This window comes from Macaca nemestrina, chromosome 1, assembly GCF_043159975.1.
Source record: "Macaca nemestrina isolate mMacNem1 chromosome 1, mMacNem.hap1, whole genome shotgun sequence".
In the NCBI taxonomy this organism is placed as follows: Eukaryota; Metazoa; Chordata; class Mammalia; order Primates; family Cercopithecidae; genus Macaca; species Macaca nemestrina.
Genome location: NC_092125.1, coordinates 122,840,426 through 122,862,068, shown reverse-complemented (window position 1 = coordinate 122,862,068; position 21,643 = coordinate 122,840,426). Strand labels below are relative to the sequence as shown.

The 21,643-nt window shown below is 51.2% G+C and overlaps 1 protein-coding gene and 1 pseudogene across 4 annotated transcripts in view; both read left to right on the top strand.

The window, feature by feature from the left end:
* The window catches only part of LOC105479250 (solute carrier family 6 member 17), a 48,185-nt gene extending 31,549 nt beyond the window's left edge, over nt 1–16,636 (top strand). For all 4 annotated transcript variants that reach the window (XM_011737170.3, XM_011737172.3, XM_011737171.3 and 1 more), the window contains exons 7-12: nt 10,155–10,396; nt 10,681–10,873; nt 12,764–12,956; nt 13,763–13,922; nt 15,610–15,772; nt 16,259–16,636. In XM_011737170.3, the coding sequence (XP_011735472.1) occupies nt 10,155–10,396; nt 10,681–10,873; nt 12,764–12,956; nt 13,763–13,922; nt 15,610–15,772; nt 16,259–16,627 (1,320 nt within the window). In that variant the 3' untranslated portion in view covers nt 16,628–16,636. The remainder of the gene's footprint in view (nt 1–10,154; nt 10,397–10,680; nt 10,874–12,763; nt 12,957–13,762; nt 13,923–15,609; nt 15,773–16,258) is intronic.
* Nucleotides 16,637–18,013: 1,377 nt separating this feature from the next.
* Nucleotides 18,014–20,322, top strand: LOC105479248 (uncharacterized; annotated as a pseudogene).
* The last annotated feature ends 1,321 nt before the right edge of the window (nt 20,323–21,643 follow it).

Sequence of the window (21,643 nt, the reverse complement as noted above, 5' to 3'; positions counted from 1 at the left end):
GAGCAGGCTATGTGGATATTTGGAAGTAATGCATTCCATCCCGAACAGAGAGAACAATGAGTGAAAAGGGCTTGAGACTGGCTGTGGCTGGCATATTCAAGGAGGCCAGTGTGGCTTGAACAGGAGGGGAAAGAGGTAGGACATATGGTCAGTGGTAATGTACAGCCAGATCATGAGGGTGCTGTGGTTAAGGTAAGAAGTTTGACATTTACTCTGGTGAAAAGGGAGCCATTGAGAGTTCTGAGCAGAGGAGCAGCATGATCTGGCTTCTGTCTTAGGATGATCATTCTAAGCCTCTTAAATGGCTTCTATAGAAAATCTGAGGGAATAAGGACAGGACAGGGAGACCTGCTAGGAGGTCCTCCGGGTGAGAGATGACTGGGGTGTGAGCCCAGGTGATGGCAATGGGAGTGATGAGAGTTAGTTTAATGGAAGATACGTTTCAGAAGCAGAGTCAACAGGATTTGCTGTTGGATTGGTTGTGAGGTGTAAGAGGAAGAGAGGAGTCAAGGATGACTGTGGCCCTTTATGTGAGCAGTTGGAAGGATGGAATTGACATTTATGGAGATAGGGAAGACAGTGGAGGGAATGGATTCAGTGGGGAACATCAAGAGTACTCTTTCGGACAGGGCAGGCTTAAAATATCTAACAGATCTCCACATGGAGATGCTGAGGAGGCAGTTGGATGTATGGATCTAGAGGTCAGCTGTGAAGGTCTACATTTGGGAGTCTGGGATAACAGAGAGAATTTAAAGCCATAGATTGGTTTCCAAACACCTAGAGAATGAACAAAGACAGAGAAGAGAGCTGAGCACTGGGGCCCTGGTGTTTAGAGGTTGAGGGAGGGATAGCTCTGGGGGGGTTGGTGGGGGGGGTCGAAAAATAGGAGCAGAGAGAGAGACAGGCAGGCTGACAGACAGACAAACATTCTAGACGCAGAGTGAAGAAAATGTTTTAAGAAAGAGGGAACCATCAGCCGTGTCCAAAGCTGCTGAGAGGTCAGGCGATGAGGTCTGAGAATTGACCAAGGCACTTGGCAACAGAGGGGTCACTGGTGACCTCAACAAGAGCTACTTTGGTGGAGTGCTGAAGACAAATCTAATAACAATGGGTTGAAGGGAAAATGGGAGGTGGGGAATTGAAGGGAAAATGGGAGGTGGGGAATTGGAGACAAGTAATAGATACCAGTTATTCTCAGGAGTTTTGCTTTAGAGGAGCAGAGAAATGAGAAATGGGATGGTAACTGGAGAGGGCCATGGGGTCAAGGGTGTTATTTCACAATTTATATGATAAAAATAATCCGTCATACACCACTGGTGGGAATGTGAAATGGTATAATGGCTTTGGAAAACAAAGCCTAGCAGTTCTTCAAAAGGTTAAACAGGGTTAGCATATGACCCAGCAATTCCACTCCTAGGCACGTATCCAAGGGAACTGAAAGCATGTTCACACAAAAACTTGTACACAAATGTTCATAGCAGCATTGTGCATTATAGCCAAAACGTAGAAACAACCCAATGTCCGTCAACTGATGAATAAATTTTTAAAATGTGGTATATGCATACAATGGGATATTATCCAGCCATAAAAAGGAATGAGGCAGTGATACACATTGCAACATGCAACTCCTGAAAACTTTAAGCTAAATGGAAGAAGCCAAACACAAAAGACCACACACAGTATGATTCCAATGATATGAAATGTCCAGAATAGGTGAATCCATAGAGAAAGAAGGTGGATTAGTGGTTAGTATTGGGCTTGTGGGCGGGTTGGGGGAGACATGCGGAATGACTCTACGTGTTTGAGTTTTCTTTTGGGGGTGATGAGGAGGTTTTAGAAATTGGGTGTGGTAAAAGTTACGCAACAGTGTGATTATGCTAAAAACGATTCAATTGTGCACTTAAAATATTCAAAAAAGAGGAGGAAGTTTATGTTATAGGAGAGGAGAAATAAGCAGGAGGGAGAGACTGCAGTGCTCAGCTGGAGGAGTTGGTCTCAACTAGGACCACACATAGTCCCCATAGTAGCAGGAAGGAAAGGCCAGGCTGTGGCACATGGACGCTGGCAGGTAAGATGGTGTGGGGAGGAACTTTCTGCCAATTGTGTCATCTTTTCGCTGTGAAGTAGGAGACAAGGTGATCATTTGAGAGCAGGAAGGGAGGAGGAGGACTTGGAGGGCTAAGGAGGAGTGAGTGTGAAGTAACTGTGTAAGAGATGGGGGAAATGTGTGGGCAGCGGCAGCATGAAGGGCCCCCTGGAGGCTAGGGGTCAGGAGTGTGCAGTGTACTCTCCAGCATGGAGATCGCCAACACTTCTGCAACTCCAAGATGGACAGTTTTTCACATTTGAACATCTCTGAAAGCACGTTGTTTCCAACCATCAGTGAGGTAATTATACAAGCCTGTTTTTTTGTTGTTGTTTTTGTTTTTAGGTGGAGTCTTGCTCTGTTCCCCAGGCTGGAGTGTGCAGTGGCGCGATCTAGGCTCACTGCAACCTCTGCCTCCCGGGTTCAAATGATTCTCCTGCCTCAGCCTCCCGAGTAGCTGGGACTATAGGCGCGTGCCACAATGCCTGGCTAATTTTTTGTATTTTTAATAGGGGTTTCACTGTGTTAGCCAGGATGGTTCAATCTCCTGACCTTGTGATCCACCCGCCTCGGCCTCCCAAAGTGCTGGGATTACAGGTGTGAGCCACCGCACGCGGCCCACAAGCCTGTGTTTTACAATGGATGGTGCTTACTCTGTGCCAGGCACTTCTGTGTGCACTTTGCACATATTAACCCATTTAAACCTCCTAACAACCCTGGAGAGGTCGGTGATCTCATCACCACTTTGCAGATGGGAAAACTGAAGCACAGAAAGGGTGGATAACTGTAGGGAGGAGGCTGTGAGTGGACAAGAGCAGAAGGGGCAGTGTGCCAGGAGCTCTGGGACTCTGTGGGTTCCCAACGTAGCATGTTGAGGAAGTGCTGAGGCTGGGAGCAAGGACAGTGGCCCCGGGAGCGTGGAGAGCTCCATGACAACCCTGGTGTGGACGGCAGGGAAAAAAAGGAACACACCCACACATATTCATGTGTGTGTGTGTATATGTGCATGTAATGTATGTGTGAGTGTATACTGCTGGTATATGCATAAAATATCACGGGGGGTACACAGGAAACTGACATCATGTGTACATCTGGAGGAGAAGAACCAGGTGTTACAGGATACAGGGATGAGGAAAAGGAGACCAAGGGATCTGGGGTGTGCATCAACTCCTAGAGAAGAGAAGTGGGATCTCTGCAAGTTCTAAAGGCCCAGGGGTGGAGGTTAGGGGTGGAGCTTCTTGACTCTCACAGTTAGAGAGAGGGCTTCTCAGCAGGATGATGAAGGAGGCCCAGCCTCATGACCAGAGCATGGGCTCTGGAGCCAGACAATCTGGTTCAGACTCTAGCTCATCACTCAGCAGTTGTTGGGCAAGTTCCTTTGCCCTCAGGGCCTCAGTTTCCGCAATGGCAAGATGGGGTGGACAGTGGCACCTCCCCAACAGGGTTGTTGGGAAAGTGCTTAGGACTGCTCCTGGCAAGTGGAGAGCATGTGGTAAATGTTAGCTATTATTATCCTCGTCCCTTATGAAGGTGACACTGTTCTTGGGCAGCAGGAGTCTGGTGCTCCAGTGCCATCTGGTGCCTTGTGGCCCTGGCTGGCTCCACACCAGCAGGTGCACAGCAGTGCTGAGAAGCAAGGGCGTGTGCTCCTGTCACACATGCGCTCAGGCTAGGGCTCAGCAGCTGCTTGTGGATTCAAAAGCATCATCATGCCCGTGAGTCAAACCCCTTGATACACTTTGTTTCCCTGCGTGAGGAAGTAGTTCAGCCATCGTGCTGAAGAAATGGCAGGAAGCTGTTCCTGTTTTAGAGCAGACACCCCGAGGAGGGGGTGAGCCCTCTTTTCTGAGGGAAAAGCCCATTGCCCATCCTCCTCTTGCAGTCACATCCTGATGCCTGGAAGGGGGGCGGGGTTTTCTGAGTCTGGCCAAGGGTTCATCCTCTGTTGTTGCTTGTTAGAGATCATGCACCATCACCCCAGGAATCCTGGAAAGAGCCCCTTAAATTCATTATGTACTGAAGGTGCCAGGCTCAATTTATCCCCAGATTAGCGCTGGGCATCTGCGGTCATCTCCATCAGCAAGAGTACCCCTCCAAGCTGCAGGCTGGAAGGGAGGACCACCTGCACCAGGCACTTTTCTCCTCAAAGGTCAAGTTCACCCTCAGATGCTTTCCTGGGCCCTATCAATGTCAGATTTGGTTCCATCAGTTTGCTGGGTGATGTGTATGTGGGTGATGGGTATTCATTATACTATCTTCTCTACTTTTGTACATTTTATAATAAATATTCCATAATTTTTTAGTGGAAAAAGAGCAGTCTTAACAAACAAACAAATTTTTGTTCTATCCAAAGTTGTTGAATATTCCATCCTCCAAGAATTCTCCAAGCTATATAGGGCCGGCTCTGATCTGCAGTTTGGCACTGTGGTATCCTCCCAGGAGTGGCTGCCTCCATTTATGAAATTTGGCCCTGAACTGTGACTAGGCTGAGGAATTGATTCACATCTTCATTTATCCTAAACCTTATAGGTTTAGGGAGTGATGGAAATCCTAATGATGGTATGAATTTGAGTTTCACAGGTAGTCTGGACCTTTTTGTAAAAATGATTGACGTAGATGAAAAAGGAAATAATTACCAAAAAAAAAAAAAAAAAAAAAAACCAGAAAAAAGAAAGAAAGAGAAGAGGAAAGGATAACAAAATGAAGCCAGTGTTAAAATAGCCATGTTTTAGAAAGTAGAAGTTTGAAGTCCTAAGATCATCCTCTTGTTCTAGAAAACAGCGTCTTAGCCCAAAAGGCTGGTACGACTTTGCAGCCCCTTGTCTGGTCCCTCCTGCTCAGCTCACAACTCATAGAAAAAGGTCAGCTTTTGTCCAGTCTCTCTCTCTTGTGCTCCTGACTCTTTCCTTCTCTGCCACGTGCCGGGCACTATTCATACAAACAGGAGAGGAGATGGGCACCACCCCTAAGCACAAAGTGGTGAAAGGAAGACTAGACACATAAAACTATGATGCGGGTATTGACAAGAGCTGTGAGCTCAAGGACCAGAGGCAATCAGGAAAAGCTTTAAAGAAGAGATGATATTCATGCTGGGTTTTGAGAAATATGTAGGAATTTACCAGAAACTGAGTAGGAGGAAAGGAATTTCAGGAAACAATTACAGCCTAGGCAAAGGCCAGAGTTGTGAAAGACTACGGTGTTTTTGAAGAGGAGTAAGTCACCTGCATTTAGAATGTTCAGAATATAAAGGAATGGAAAAAGATTTTCTAGAAGACAGTGGGGAACCATCAAAGATTTTTCAGCATGCAAGCAACATGACCAGAGCTGTGTTCATCTTGTTAAAACACACACACACACACACACACACACACACACACACACACACACACACACACTTCAGCTGGATTAAATTTAAAAGTTTAATTGAACAATGAACGATTCGTGAATCGGGCAACCTTCTGAGCCAGAGTAGGCTCAGAAACTCCAGTGCAGTCATGTGATGGAAGAAGACTTAAGGACAGAAAAAGGAAAGTGACTTATGGAAAACGGAAGTGAGGTACAGAAACAGCTGGATTGATCACAGCTCGGCGTTTGCCTTATTTGAAGTCGGTTCGAACAGTTGGCCACATTTGATTGGCCAGAACTCAGTGATTAGCACAAGAGTAGGCTACAGTCTGTTTACACCTCCACTTGTTATAGTTTATGATATACAGAGAAACCTTTAGGCCAAACTTAAAATATGTAAGGAGGCAGCTTTCGGCTAAACTTGATTTAATCATCTCAACATACCTTCTCTTAGAAAATTTCATAATTCTTCCTAGTTAGAACTCACCAAACTGCTCAGAGCCACGAGGTCCTGGTTTCTAGCCTAGGAGAAGCCCAGGCTCCAGCAGATTGCAATAGGGCTGCTGTGATTGACATTTGTGAATACCAGAGACGGCCAGCCAGCATGCCTTCCAGGCATAAGTCACCCTTATGCCCATTTCTGGAGTATGCTTGAAAAATTATTTTTCAAAAACTCACCCAAGCGATGGGAATTAACACAAGTCCTTTCCCAGTGGAACTATGATTATTTTATTCTCCTTTTCTATTCTCCAAATTTCTCCTAGGCACAGTGCAGGCCCCCATTTCCTTATCCACAATACCAAAATCCAAAGAGCCCTGAAAAACAAAAGTTGGTTTGGTTTGGTTTTGATCCTCCAGAACTCACTTGGAAGCAAAGTGACCTGCACAGATGTGAGGCTATTTATAGTCTTTATGGATTCACTTGGTGTGAATATTCATATTTTGCTGCAGAAATACTAATGTGTTTGATGACAGGGTGCTGCCCCAGACCCCGCTGGGGGTGTTATGTAATTACGTAGCATATGCATCACATTACCTCTCTAAAATTAAATTAGAAACAAAAGCTTGCATTCCAAAACCAGTCAGCCCCCAGGGCTTTTAGATAAGGAACCGTGGGCCTGTATTACTTTTGTAAAGAAGGTAACATTTCATCTTACTTTAAAAACCAGACATCCGCCTATGCAAGGGGGTGCACCCCCAGCAGTACAGGACAGCCCTGCCCTGTTTCTCTGGTCACCTGCTCTCGCATGGCTCTCGCATGCTCTGCTGTGGCTATTCTAAACCCTTCCAATCCTCCACACCCTCTGACCTTCCTTCCGGCATACTCATCCCTAGCAGATGATTTTGCCTCCTGCTTTACAGGGAAAACAGAAGCTGCCAAGAAACTCCCTCAGACGACAGAGACAGAAACCGACCATAAAACCTGCCTGCAGCTGCCCCATCCTGTCCTCCCTCCCTCCTCTCTCAAATGAGTAGCCCAAGGGTGGTCCTATAGAGGACAGCTTCCCCCAACCCCGCCCCACCCAGCATCCCTACCCTCCAGCTTTTCAAGACACTCCATTGAAAGCAAAAACAAAAACGAAATCAAAACATACGAAAACACAACCCTTCGTGGATTTCGTAGCCGCCTTCTGATACTGTTCTTCTGCTCCTGATCCGAGGCTTGCTTCTCCGAGGACCTGCTTATCCACATTGCCTCCATTTCCTCCCCTCTACCTCTCTCCTTTCTTCACTTCCCCTGGCTTCTCACCAGGGAGCAACTCCGAGGAAGCCCCTGCAGCCTCCTGTGCCGACTCCCTCAGGGTCTGTCACTGGCAGCGCTGACCCTTCCTCCTCCGTGCTCTGGGTTTTCTTCTTGCCTCTGCTACTTCTTCTCTGACTCCCTTTCAGGAGACTCTCCCTCTTCCCTGCATTCAGTGTTGGAGATAGGAGCAGGCTCTCGCTTCTTATCCCTCTGTAACTATATAGCCACAGCCTCAGCTCCTGCCGGCACACCTGCTACTCAGAAAGTCTATCTCCAGCTTGCCTCTCTCTGACTCCAGGTTCATCTGTCCAGCGGACCACTTAGCATTTCGTTTTAGATGTCTTAAAGACACATTCAGCTCAACCTTTCTACAACTAATGTCTTGATCCTCCCTGCCCAACACCATCAACCTGTTCCTCTCCCACTGTCCCCATCTCCACTTGCTCAAGTATGCAGGCCGGAGACATGGCCCTCATCTCAGCCTCTCCCTCTCCAGCATCTCCCATCTCCAGTCCATCCCGAAGGTCTCCTTGGTTTGTCCTGCGAAGATCTCTCCATTGGCACCACCTGGCCCCTTAGCAAAGCCACTGTCCCCTCCAGCCTGGACCCCAGAAGCTGCTTCCTTGAAGGTCTGCTGCATCCACTTACTTCTTTTGGAAATGCACATGATTGTGTCGCCACTTCTTTAAATCCCTTGGTGGCTTCTCGGGTTACATGCTTTCTTAGGGTAAAGACAAGATCTGTACAGGCCTTTGATCTAACTTCTCTCCTCTCCCAGCCCCACCTGTGCCGCCCCCACCTCGCCCTCACTGCTTCAGCCACCCGGGCACCTTCCATTCTCTTTTACACACCATCCTCTGTCCCATCTCAGGACCTCTGTCTACGCTTCTTCCCGGATGCTCTACCCTCCCCTCATGGCCTCGCTTTCATCAGCTTTCAAATGTCAGCTTGAGGACCTCTTCCTCTGGGAAGCCTTGCCTGGCCTCCCAACTTGTCCAAATCCCCTTCTTATGGGCTCTCGGAGCACTGGGTGCCCAGCCTTCACAGCCCTTGTCACATTTGCAATTTAGCATTTGTTCGTGGGATCATTTGACCAATGTGTCTCTCTCCAACTAGAGTGTAAACTCGGAGAGCCTCCTTGCCTCTGTTCCCCATGGTCTCTGCATTGCCTGGCACCAGGCCTGGCCCACAGCAGGTGCTCAGAGATGGCGGCAGGTGGGCCCTGTGTCCTGGATGTTATTTAGGGCTGTGATATTAAAGACGGCTAAAGTCCAGATGGACCCTAAAGTCCAACACCTCACTGTTCAGATGTGGACTTACCCACAGGTACTCAGAAGGGGGGTGCCAGGACCCACACAGGGCTTGTCACCACAGGGAAGTGAACTCTCTAATTGGCTCCTTACCTCCTTCATCTGTCTGGAGTGAGGTCACTTAGGTTCACCTCAGCAGCACAGGTTGCAGGGGAAAATGCTTTAAAGAGTATAAGTGATAGGCAAACTGAGTCAGGAGTTGGTGCTGGGGTCGGGGGTGGGGGCCTGGCCCAGAATATCTATATTTTAGTAACCACTCTGCCCCGACTAACCAGCTCCATTACCTTGAGCAAGCAGTTTCATCTTTGGGGTCTCAGTTTACCCTTTAAAAATGTGAATAGTGGCCGGGCGCGGTGGCTCAAGCCTGTAATCCTTGCACTTTGGGAGGCCGAGACGGGCAGATCACGAGGTCAGGAGATCGAGACCATCCTGGCTAACCCGGTGAAACCCCGTCTCTACTAAAAAATACAAAAAAAAAACTAGCCGGGCGAGGTGGCGGGCGCCTGTAGTCCCAGCTACTCGGGAGGCTGAGGCAGGAGAATGGCGTAAACTCGGGAGGCGGAGCTTTCAGTGAGCTGAGATCCGGCCACTGCACTCCAGCCTGGGCGACAGAGCGAGACTCCGTCTCAAAAAAAAAAAAAAAAAAAAAAAGTGAATAGTAATCCTTGCTTCCTGCACCCCCGCAAAACACAAAACACCCTGTCCTGACTAGGCCAGCATTATTCTGTTAGGATTGAGTGCCACTATGTACAGGCATTACTTGTTGCTATACATTTGATCCTCACATTCACTCAGAGCCTCTATTACTATTCCCTTTTTTCAGATGAGTAAACTGAGGCTCATAACACAGTCACTGCCACTTACTGAAGGCTTCATAGCCATTTAAACATGGGAGTCAGGATTTGGATCTGGATCTGTCTGAGACTCTAAAGCTCCATGCTGGGTCCAAGGCTTGGTCCCTGCCCCAAGGAACAAACAGTAAAAGGAAAATGGGTTGGAAATTGCTCCATGCCATCCAAATGCTGTTGCAGTTCAGGCTCCCGTCAGGTGTGAGGGCAGATGGAGGCTTAGGCGGGGGCCCTTTCTCCAGGAATTGTCTAGGCTCTGTGCTTCCGCTTGGGTGGTGGTGGGGAGAAGCAGGTGGTTTGTTTTTTTCTTCCATGAGGTAGAGGAGTTTGAGGTGGAGAAGGCATCATGGACATTCTGGTATCCTCAGTTTCCTTGTGCTGCTGTGCAAGCTATTCACTGCAGGACTCTAGGAGGCATCGGTCACAGCGTAGTCTAAGTGAATGGCACTCTCTAGAGCTGTGCACTACATGACCGTATGTGATGGCCTTGATGATGTTCCTTAGTATGATGGCTGCATGGTAAGCCATGGTAGCAGTTAAATTACTGTGGAAGCACTCGGCATGTATGTTGTCTTACCAGGGCTTCACAATCATCCTCTGAAGTTGATACTCTTGTGATCTGTATATTGGGGAAACTGAGGCTCAGAGGAGTTAGGGAAATTGCCCAAGTTCACACAGCTTCTTACCACTATGGGCTGCTGCCTCTGAACCCTGTTGAGGCTGAGAAAGGGGGTGTGCATGTGAGAAAGGGGGTGTGCACATGAATAAAACCATCTTCTCTGTGTCTCTTTTCTTCCTCCTGCCTTGGTCCTCTGCCACAGCTGGACAAGATGCTGGACCCCCAGGTGTGGCGGGAGGCAGCCACCCAGGTCTTCTTTGCCTTGGGCCTGGGCTTTGGTGGTGTAATTGCCTTCTCCAGCTACAACAAGCAGGACAACAACTGCCACTTCGATGCCGCCCTGGTGTCCTTCATCAACTTCTTCACGTCAGTGTTGGCCACCCTCGTGGTGTTTGCTGTGCTGGGCTTCAAGGCCAACATCATGAATGAGAAGTGTGTGGTCGAGTAGGTGGCATCTCTCCTCCTGTCCCTCCTCCTCCCTGTCTACCTTACTTGGGAGTAGGGGGCGGGTGTGTGCATGGGGAGAGAGGTCCCCTCCACTCAGGCTGAGGAATGGAGCTCAGAGGAGCATTCTGTCCCCACCAGCTCTGGGCCACAAGGACAAGCTCAGAAATGCCTCTGTCAGTGGCCCATGAGGGTCCCACCTGGGTGCCTGGGAGGAGCCTCCAGGATCTCACCCATTGCCCATCCCTTCCTTCTTACCTGGCTCCCTCGGTTTTGTACTGCAGGAATGCTGAGAAAATCCTAGGGTACCTCAACTCCAATGTCCTGAGCCGGGACCTCATCCCACCCCATGTCAACTTCTCCCACCTGACCACAAAGGACTACATGGAGATGTACAATGTCATCATGACCGTGAAGGAAGACCAGTTCTCAGCCCTGGGCCTTGACCCCTGCCTTCTGGAGGACGAGCTAGACAAGGTGCGGGGATAGGCTGCCCTTCCCAGGACAGGCAGGAACCCAGAGAGCAGCTGTCGCTGGCTGGAGCTTGGGCTCAGGCCTCAGGATGCTGACAGGTAGTCATTAGTTTACTTAGCAAGCAAGGATCTGCTATGTGTCCAGAGAGAGTGAAAGGGAAGAAAGGTATTGGCCAAAGTCCCTGCCCAGAGGTAGGCTTGAGCCTAGACAAAGAGTAGGGCAGACACACACCTCTCAGAAGTCACAGTAAGTGTATGGGATGATGTTTCCATTTACTGAGTGGGCTTCTCGTGCACCATCACTGCCATAGGTAATGCACTCAGAACAGTGCCTTGACTTGGTATGCATCAAAGAAGTGTTGAAGTTAGTGTTTGTCCGTTGCTATCTATCTCCTTTGATGCTCAAGGCAGTTCTATGAATTGAGTATTCATATTGTTCCCTACCTTACAGATGAGTAGCCTATGAGGTGGGGGCTTGATCAAGGTCTCACAACTAGTAAGTGAGCGAGGCAGGGTTCAAATCCAGTTAGTTGGGTCCAGAGCCCATGCTCAGAACCACCCCTTCATGCTTCTAGCCCTCACCCCACTGTCCCCATTCCAATCTCACTGCCACAATGATACTTAGACTTTAGGGTGGTGCTGGGGGTGCTGACTCCTCCTTAATGCTCAGGCCCAAGTTAGGACACCTTGCTTCTATTTATACTTACATAGCTGGACACTTTCAAAATGACTGTTCTCTTAGAAGAGGTAACAGGAAAGGGACATACCCACAGCGTCTTCGGAACCAGGCTGGAGCCAAGGCTTACATGGGGCAGAGCCAGCTCCTGTCAGCCTGGGTCAACCCTGTCCTTCATGGGACCAGGGAAGAGGGTGCTTTCCCTGGGCTCCATGTTAAAAGTCACCTCCATTGGACTGGCACCGTCCTAATGCTATGGGAGCTGCATCCTGCACCCTGACCCCTTCCTCGGGGATCAAGAGCAAGAGAGCCCAATCTCGGGTCCCCTGCCCTGGTTTCTTCCCCAGGTGACTGGCAGCATAAAGGACCTCCCCTTTTCACGTTCTCTAAAACCCTGCCCAGTTCTCATGGGCATGGCCTGGTTCTCTGAATAAAACTAAATTTATAGCAGTGTTTTCATAAAATACAACTCCGATAGCATTCAAATGACAAGAATTATACACTCACTTAGTGGGGAAGAAATGTTCCCTTATAATCACTGAATATTACAGGGCAATGTATAAGTGACAGGGGGCAGTGTGTGTCACCTGAGCCACAAGCATGGCCCAGTCATTAAAGCGGTGATTCTCTACCTTGGCTACCCATTAGAGTTCCTGGGTTTTATTTGTTTTTGCTTTTTAAAAAAAAACAAACAAAAAAACAAGTCCGACACGCAGCTTCACCCCAGACCAGTCTAGTCATTGTCCCTGGGGTGAAACCCAGGTGTCGGTGTTTTTAAAGGCTCCAGCATGCCTCCATTGAGAGGCGAGGCTGAGACCACTGCATGAAGATCTGCAGTTCCAAAGTTCAGAGCTGGGAGCGGCCACAGTGTGGCTGGAGCAATCAGGAAAGACATCTTAGAGGAGGAGGGTCCTGAGCTGATGTATTTCTAAACATGAGCATCTTCATCTGAATCACCTAAGCTTCTGGTACAACCTGTAGATTCTAGGCCCCATAGGTGAACTCTCAAGTTGGTGTTTTTGAGCTACCTCTAGGGGATTCCAATGCCTGCTAAAGTTCGAGACCCACTGGCCAAAATCAACAGGATTTAGGTGGAGGTGGGAACCCCTGTGAAAGAGGGAATAGTTATTCCAAAAGTTCGAAGGGCAGAGGAAAGGCAGCAGCGGTCTGCCCGGGGAGGGGTGACCTCACAGGTCCTGCTTTCCACCCTGCCTTCAGTCCGTGCAGGGCACAGGCCTGGCCTTCATCGCCTTCACTGAGGCCATGACGCACTTCCCCGCCTCCCCATTCTGGTCCGTCATGTTCTTCCTGATGCTCATCAACCTGGGCCTCGGCAGCATGATCGGGACCATGGCGGGCATCACCACGCCCATCATCGACACCTTCAAGGTGCCCAAGGAGATGTTCACAGGTAACTCCTCCCTGCCCCCACGCCCGGGCTCTGCAGGCTGCCCTTGTGGACAGCAATCCCGTTCTGGCTTCTGACTGGGTCCTTCATGACCCCACACCCAGAAGGCTCCACCCCGCACTGGGACACAGCTGGAGCCTGGCTGTGCCGCTCAGTGACGAGCACTCAAGCCAGGAAGAGAAAGCTACTTGGAAATGTGGAGCAAACATGAGCTGGGAGGCCTGCACCTAGGCCCCTTTGTTGGTTCACTTACCCCTCTCCCCAAGGGTCTGCTGAGTCATCTCAGGCAGGGGTGCTGAGTCGTCTTGGGCAGGGGCGCTCACTGGCCTTGCGCCCTATTCCATCTTTGTCACTCTGGTCCCGGGTTGTGTCCACAGTTCCCTTCGGGGTCTGCTGAGTTGATCTAGGGCCCATACAGGGATACCTCTCACCTGCATCCCTAGAGCGGGTATCTTTCTGTTCTCAAATGGGGAAACCGAGGTGGAGAAAAAAGACTGGGAACAATCAGATGAATCATTTAAGTTAAATGCAGCAATTAAGTAGAGCACCTGCCGCCCGTCACTGTGCTGGGGCAGAGGCATGGGATGAAAGTTAGACACAACGCCTTCCTCAGTTGCTCCCCGACTAGTAGAGCGGGACTCAGAACCTGAGCATCTGGATCCCTCGTGCAGGACTGGGCCTGCTGGCAGGAGGGCTGCAGGCATGCGTGGGGGAGGGATGTGATGGGAGGGGCCTGGGTGCCCCAAGACCCCCAGGGCCCCACCCACCCTGCACCTTTGCCCCCACACCGGCCTCCCGGCTCTCTGTAGTGGGCTGCTGTGTCTTTGCATTCTTCGTGGGGCTGTTGTTCGTCCAGCGCTCCGGAAACTACTTTGTCACCATGTTCGATGACTACTCGGCCACCCTGCCACTCACTCTCATCGTCATCCTTGAGAACATCGCTGTGGCCTGGATTTATGGAACCAAGAAGTAAGGGGGACATGGGGGAAATGTGGGACGGGAGGAGGGGTCTGTCCTGTCATGACTCCCTGGAGAGGCAGATTATAGAGTCACAATGGCAGAGCTGAAAGTGCCCTTACAAGTCATTTAGGGAAATCGAGGCATAGTGCAAGGACGTGGCTGCCTAAGGCCACTTGTCCAGGGAGAAACAGAGCCAGTCTGAGGACTGGGTGTCCTGGGTGCAGGTCCTGGCATCATCCTTAAATTACCATAGCACCTTTCCTGGGTACCAACTCTTCAGAATTCTGTTAAGTTTTTATGAAGGGCTTAGTGGGTCTACAATAGGCCCTTGCCCTTGGAGAACGTGTACACTTCAGCAGCCTGTTCACAGTTGTAAGGGCCTAGATAGGGGTATGAGATGAGGTGTGGTTTTGGCCCCAAGTCTGGGGTCGTGCAGAGTAAGAGGATTCAGCCCTAAGAAAGGATTGGGTCTCACAGCCTAAGCCTAGGGCAGTCGTACGCTTACTGTAAGCTCTTGGCCTCATCCCTCATGTTAGGGTAAATACGTGTTCCCAGGAGTTCTAGAACTACGTCTCTCTGACTCACTTAGCATCGACCGTGACCACATTGTCCTTGTCCTTGGCAAGACCCACCTCCACTAACCCTCTCGGTCTGACCCTCCCTGATGCCTGGACCCGGTTTGGCAGTGGGGCTCTTTCACAGGGGCCGTCTGCTTCCTGGGAGAGCACAGGAGGGGACAGGGAGTGGGGGAAAGGACACTCCTCTGCTTCCACCTGCTGTGGGCCAGGGCTGTAAGACACGGCCACAAGGGACTCTGGCTGATTTTTGTGTCCCGGACTCCTTCGGCAGTCTGGTGATGTCCCTGTACTCCTTCTGTTATTTTAAATGCATAAGATAAAATGTGTAGGATTATATAAGAAACTAATAATATTGAAAAATAGCGAAATATTGTTTAAAATCTGTGATATAGTAATTATGAGCACTTTATTTTTAATGCATTGTTACAAGATCTAGCTATAGATCTAATAACAATAGTAACTTTGAAGTAGTGACGAAAATCAACAATGACGCTATCTTCAATAGCTGGGATGTAATATGAAAATATCTGTAATCTATTGGCGACAGTCACGGGTATTGTTAATACTACTGTGGTTGCTTGCATTCATAATATAATAGAAAGTAATGCAATATTTCAGTTAGGGGTTACTGAGGTAAAGATGATTCTTTTGTATGCCATTCAAGCCTGCTGGCCGTCGGAATTCTGCTCACGCCTTGGTGAGAAACCTTTGAAAGTCAGGGCAGCTCTCTACCTTTGGACTCTAGAGAAGTGCACTTCTACGCTTTTCCAGCAGGGGGAGCCTTCAGCCAGGCCAGTGTGAAAGGGCTAGGCACTCCCTGAACACACAAGCTGTCTATACATAAAACAGACGTGCACCTGCCCAGGGTGTGTCTGCTGGGCCCTATCATATCTCTGGATGGGGTGTGATGTGACGGAATCAGAGGAGGTTAGAGGAGGACAGTAGAGCCTTCCCAGGGGCCAGGCAGACCACACACAATGAGCACTGAATGTGAAGAATAGAAGAGCCCAGGAGGGAGGGACTGGGAAACGAGGACTTTCTGGAGGAGATGGTGAAGGGGGAAGAGGGAGGTGTGACTGAGGGATGCCAACTGCTGGACTCTCTGCTATGCCTGGCAGGTTCATGCAGGAGCTGACGGAGATGCTGGGCTTCCGCCCCTACCGCTTCTATTTCTACATGTGGAAGTTTGTGTCTCCACTATGCATGGCTATACTCACCACAGCCAGTGTCATCCAGCTGGGGGTCACGCCCCCGGGCTACAGCGCCTGGATCAAGGAGGAGGTAAGGGTTGGGGCCCCAAACCCCAGGGACATTTGCATCTTCTCAGGCCTTTAATGCAACCACAGATAGGGATACACCTTTCTAGGGCAGGTGCTATGTGCCAGGCTCTGCCAGGTGCCTCACACCTAAACCACAATCCTACAACAGCCCAAAGACAGAGGTGGCATCATCCCTGTAGCACAAATGGGGACACTGAGGCTTAGAAAGATTAATGCACTTATCCAGTCTTTCTAACCCATATTCTCTCTCCATGCCTGTGGAGTGGAATTAGTTCATTTTATAATAGTAGAAATCACCCTAGACCCTTTCACCAAGGTGACCAGGTAAACCCCTGTCAACCCCCATCCTTGGCTGTGCCTGGCCAGGATGGTGGGAGGGGAGAGGAGTGGAAGGCCATGGGTGAGGGCAGGAGAGCAGTCTTGGAGGGTTTGGGAGGGGAGGGCTGTCACAGTGCCGGCAGCAGCCCTTAAGGCAGCCCACCCGCAGGCGGCCGAGCGCTACCTGTATTTCCCCAACTGGGCCATGGCGCTCCTGATCACCCTCATCGTCGTGGCGACGCTGCCCATCCCTGTGGTGTTCGTCCTGCGGCACTTCCACCTGCTCTCTGACGGCTCCAATACCCTCTCCGTGTCCTACAAGAAGGGCCGCATGATGAAGGACATCTCCAACCTGGAGGAGAACGATGAGACCCGCTTCATCCTCAGCAAGGTGCCCAGTGAGGCACCTTCCCCCATGCCCACTCACCGTTCCTATCTGGGGCCTGGCAGCACATCGCCCCTGGAAACCGGTGGTAACCCCAATGGACGCTATGGGAGCGGCTACCTCCTGGCCAGCACCCCTGAGTCGGAGCTGTGACCACTGCCCCAGCCCTGCCCGCCTCTCCCCCCACACTCAACCTGCCCACTCGTCCAGGCCTGGCCTCTTCCTCGAGGTGGCCACCAGGCCCAGGCCAGGCCCTTTGCCCAAGAAGAGAGGGTCTGCCCTGCCTCACTCCCTTCTTCAGTCCCAGAAGACTCTGCTCCCTAGCCCTGAGCAGGAGGCTGGGAGCAGCTCTGTTTCCCAATTCAGGACCCCACTCATCTAGCCCTCCAAGAGCCTCCACCAGATTGCAGCCATGTAATTGGAACAACCCATCACTCCAGCTTCCCAGTCCCTGGGAGATTCCAAGTGGCCACTGCAGGAGTCACTCACCTCCCTCTCTTCCTGTAACTTGCCACCTGCAGTTCTTAGGGCTCTGGGGTGCCCTGAGCCACCAGATGGTGGTGGTGAGAGGCCTTGGGGCCGGGGAAGGAGAGTGGACTTTAGCTCACTCTGCCATGAGAGCAGGACACCATCCTGCCCAGCCCAGACGGAGTTGCTCCTAGTCTAAGAGGCTACCTGCTTGAAGGCAGAAGGGCTCAGGGCTCAGAACTGGGAGGGCGTAGGCAGAAGCCCCAAGTTCTGTTGTCAGAGGTGGGTGCTGCCCTCGGCTTGAGCATGAGCCTTGGTAGCAGAAGGTGAGGAACATCCTCTGCCCTGGTCCCTGGGTGGAATCTTCCCATGTCCTTGGCCCTGGCTGGGGTGGGTGATGTGTGCTCCTGCATCTTGTCTGGGAGTGCAGTGACTGGGACCAGAACCTCCCCCACCTCAATTAGGGCCTAGCCATCTCCCTGTCCCCAGCACCCCTCCCCAGCCCACAGTGGTGGCCTCTGCCTCTCTCCTGGAGACAGAAGGAAACGGTGCAAGGAGAGGTTTCCAGAGCACACATTGTTGGTTCCCAGCACAAATTAGATGGTTTGGAGCACAATTGTGAAGCACACTTCCCGCCCTCCTCACCTGGGGTCCAATGTTCTGTCTAGTGGCAGCTTTTCCCCTGGAACAGGGGTCCCCGGAGTTCAGGGGCTTATCACTCCTGGGGAAAGACAGATAATTTCACTGCCCCTTTGAGCCGCCACTCACTCTCCTTATTACACAAGCACAGCCACCCAGTGTGCACATCATGTACAGACACCTTGGAAACCTTTCCCAAGCCTTCCTGGCCCATGGTGGCCAGTACCACAGGCAGTGCTGTGGACAGTAGAGGCTGCCAAAGACAAGGGCTGGTCTTCAGAATGGAGGCCAGCCTGTGCAGAAGGCTGCAGCTGACAACAGCGACCCCACCCTCCATTACCTTCAGGGCCTCCTCTGGAAGAGAACCCATTCTCAGAGTGCAGCCAGGGAGGAACCTGACCCAAGAGTTAATGTCTGCAGAGGGATGGATGGATGGATGGATGGATGGATGGATGGATGGATGGATGGATGGATTGGGGGGTGGGGTTGGATGGATGGGTGGATGGATGGATGGATGGATGGATGGATGGGGTAGGGGAAGGAAGGAAAGGAGGGATAAAGGAGGGAATACTGGCTCCATCTTTCAGAGAGCTCTGGTGGGCAGGGCAGAAACAGGCCACAGTGCTCAACCCAGACACCCTCACAAAGGGTCACAAGTCACTCTCGTAGCTCAGATTGCTCTTAGGACCTGGAGGGACAGACCAGAATCAGGGTGCCCTCCTTCACCCCCGAGTTCCTTACTGTCCCCCCAAGCCTGGGAGTGGTCTGTCCCCCAGCCCTGCCATCTCCCTTACACATCCCTCTTCCACACCTTCCCCTTTCTAGCCCCCTCTGCCCTACCTGTCTTTCCTGAGTGTTTGAGGGGAGAGAGAGACCCACCTCTCAAAGAGATGAGCTTTTGGGGCACAACATCCCACCATAGGCCCCCTCACCTGACCACACCTCCTACCTGGCCCCTTGCCAAATCCCAAGCAGAATTAGCAACAGGAAAAGCAAAGCCCCAGGAGAGACACTCTACTATATATACTCTTCTATATATTCTGTTTCTATTGTATATTCACTCTGTACATGTGGGTGTAAATGCTGTTAAATGACAAACCCAATATTATACTGTGGCTGGTGGACTATTTTCATCCTCAGTGCTGTACAGATCTATTTTCATTGTATATTTGATATATTTTTAATTTTGTAGCGTGTGGCTGGGCCAGGCCCCAGCGGGAGGGGCTGAGCTGGGGCTGTATGCTTGCTAGGTGTGGGCGCGCTAGTGCTCCCTGTAGCTTTTGCTGTGTCTTCGCTGTGTGTTAGACGTAGGGCCCAGAGCTCAGGGTGTGTGTGTGCGTGCGTGTGTGTGTGGTGTGCACATACGTGAGTGTGGGTGTGTGTAGCGTGCTGATCTGTGACTCCCAGTGTTCACCACCTTCCTGAAGACCATGCTCCCTCCCCCTGCCTCCTCCTCCTCTATCTATCGGGAGCCTCAGGGCCGGCAGGGTGCCTCGGGAGCCCCCTGCTATGGGGAAAGGCATGTGTTTCTTGCTGGTGACTCATTGCCTTCACACCACTGGGTTTGCCAGAAACAGGGAAGGAGGGCGTTAGGGGAAAAAAAAAAATCCTCAAATGTATTTACCAGTCAGCTTCTTGCTGTTCCCAGTAGAATCGCTAGCTCTTCTCCAGAGGAAAAGTACTAGGATTCTTAAGATGGCGAGACCCCAAGAGGGATCTCACAGCACTGCTGCATTTGCCCTTGATGCAGTCCTGACAGTGTTTGGAAAGGGCCGCCTGCCCCCTCCCCACTGTACTTCTGACGCCTTTGGAGTCAAAGGCAGGTGGGGTCACCTGATGAGCTAAGATCCAGCCCCAGAATCCTGGAGGAGCAGGAGAGGACCAGGTCCCCAAGTCCTTTCACAGGGTCCCCATCCCCACTGGCTTTGGTGCTGTCCAAACAGTGCCCACCAGAAGACAGAGGGAACTCCAGGGCAGGGATGTGCCTGAAAGAGTCAACAGTCTCCTGATCCCTTACCTGTGCCTGCCCTCCAGCCCCATCACCAGCTTCTTGCTCAGGGAGCCTTCTGCCCTCCTCACTGAGGCAGCATGAAGCCCGAGGCCCAGATGGGGGCTGAACAGGTAGGGCACATCGGTGAATGCCAGTGAGGTCGGCTTCTGCCCTCCAGCAATACATGTGCAGGGGCTGCTGCTTTCCCAGTGCCAGGAGAACCCCCGCTCTGAGTCAGCCTGTGTGGGTCATGGGACTGGGATGCAGGAGCCATGGTCCCAGGCACTGCACAGGTCTACGGTATTACCAGGCGGAAGGGCTGCTTTCCTGCCCTTCCTCACCCCAACTTCCCCATCCCACTCCCCCAGAGTACTCCCCACTGTGAAAAGAGCTGGAAACTGAACCAGTTAGAATGAACCTGGCTCCCTGAGCACCCCTGTATCCTTCAAATAGGCCCTGAGATGTGAGGTCTGCTGCTTCACTGGGGCCTGATGACTTCGGCTGGGGGAGGGGGCCTAGGGCCCCTTCTCATTGAAAGCTCTGCTTTGTACAGACCCAAGCACAGACACCAGGCTGTCACTTTGGGTTCTGGCATAAGTTCAGAACAATTCAAGTCCCTGTGTCCCATGGCTGGTCAGAGCCCTGGGTCAAAACCACTCAGCCCAGGGGAGGGGATGAGGCATTGTCACCCTAGACCCCTCTTCCTCTCTCCCCCACCATGGTGTGCAATAAAGTGTCTGTTCTTACCAAACCCTTCTTGCCTTTCTCACCTGCTCTTGCAATGAGGGAGAGGGATGGGTGGCCAAGGATCCTGTGGGAAGCTTTGGGGGGAAAAGCTTGGACTGGGATGGGTGGACAGGACTGCTGAGGGGGTTGTGGGTGCTGGCTGGCTGAGGAGCAGCACGGGAAGTGTGGGCAGGTTCACCTCTGTATTTTCCTAGGAACTGTCATAGGTATTAATAATGCATACACTTCATCCTGGCTAACACGGTGAAACCCCGTCTCTACTAAAAAACACAAAAAAGTAGCCGGGCAAGGTGGCGGGCGCCTGTAGTCCCAGCTACTTGGGAGGCTGAGGCGGGAGAATGGCGTCAACCCGGGAGGCGGAGCCTGCAGTGAGCTGAGATCCGGCCACTGCACTCCAGCCTGGCAGAGCGAGACTCTGTCTCAAAAAAAAAAAAAATAATAATAATAATAATAATAATGCATACACTTGCAGAGGGCCCTACTGGGGTCCAGCGATTCCACGTATCTAATTTCCTGTCATCTTTGCAACCATTTCCTGAGGGAGATCCTTTGCTGTCTAGATTTTTCCAGGTGAAACTGCATCTGAAATGAGGATGGTATTCGGTGGTCTTTTTTTAAGGACCTTTTTTTTTTTTTTTTTTGAGACGGAGTCTCGCTCTGTCGCCCAGGCTGGAGTGCAGTGGCCGGATCTCAGCTCACTGCAAGCTCCGCCTCCCGGGTTTACGCCCTTCTCCTGCCTCAGCCTCCTGAGTAGCTGGGACTACAGGCGCCCACCGCCTCGCTCGGCTAGTTTTTTGTATTTTTTTTAGTAGAGACGGGGTTTCACCATGTTAGCCAGGATGGTCTCGATCTCCTGACCTCGTGATCCGCCCATCTCAGCCTCCCAAAGTGCTGGGATTACAGGCTTGAGCCACCGCGCCCGGCCTTTTAAGGACCTTTAACCACCTTAAGGTAGTTAAAGTTTTCTCTGTAGGGAAAACTCCTGTCCCGCCTGACTGCCAGGAAAAGCCATACTTGTCAGCCTGGCAAGGGCAGGGTGTGTGGAGGCCCACCCCAGGGAAGGACAAGGGTGGGAAGGTGCCAGTGTTCAGAGGTCTGAAAGCGAGGACTAGGAGGCAGGGGACTCCTGGGTGCTGCGGGGTGGACTCCCCTGGAACAGGCATAAAGTTCTGCCCCTCTCTTGGATAGCTATCCCTTTTGCAAACTTCAGTAGAAGGTAAAGATGAACTAGGGGATCTGACATCACCCCGTTCTAACATTCCAGCCCCAAGTATTCACTTATTAAACACCCACTGAATACTCAGCACTGTGAAGAACGGAATGTG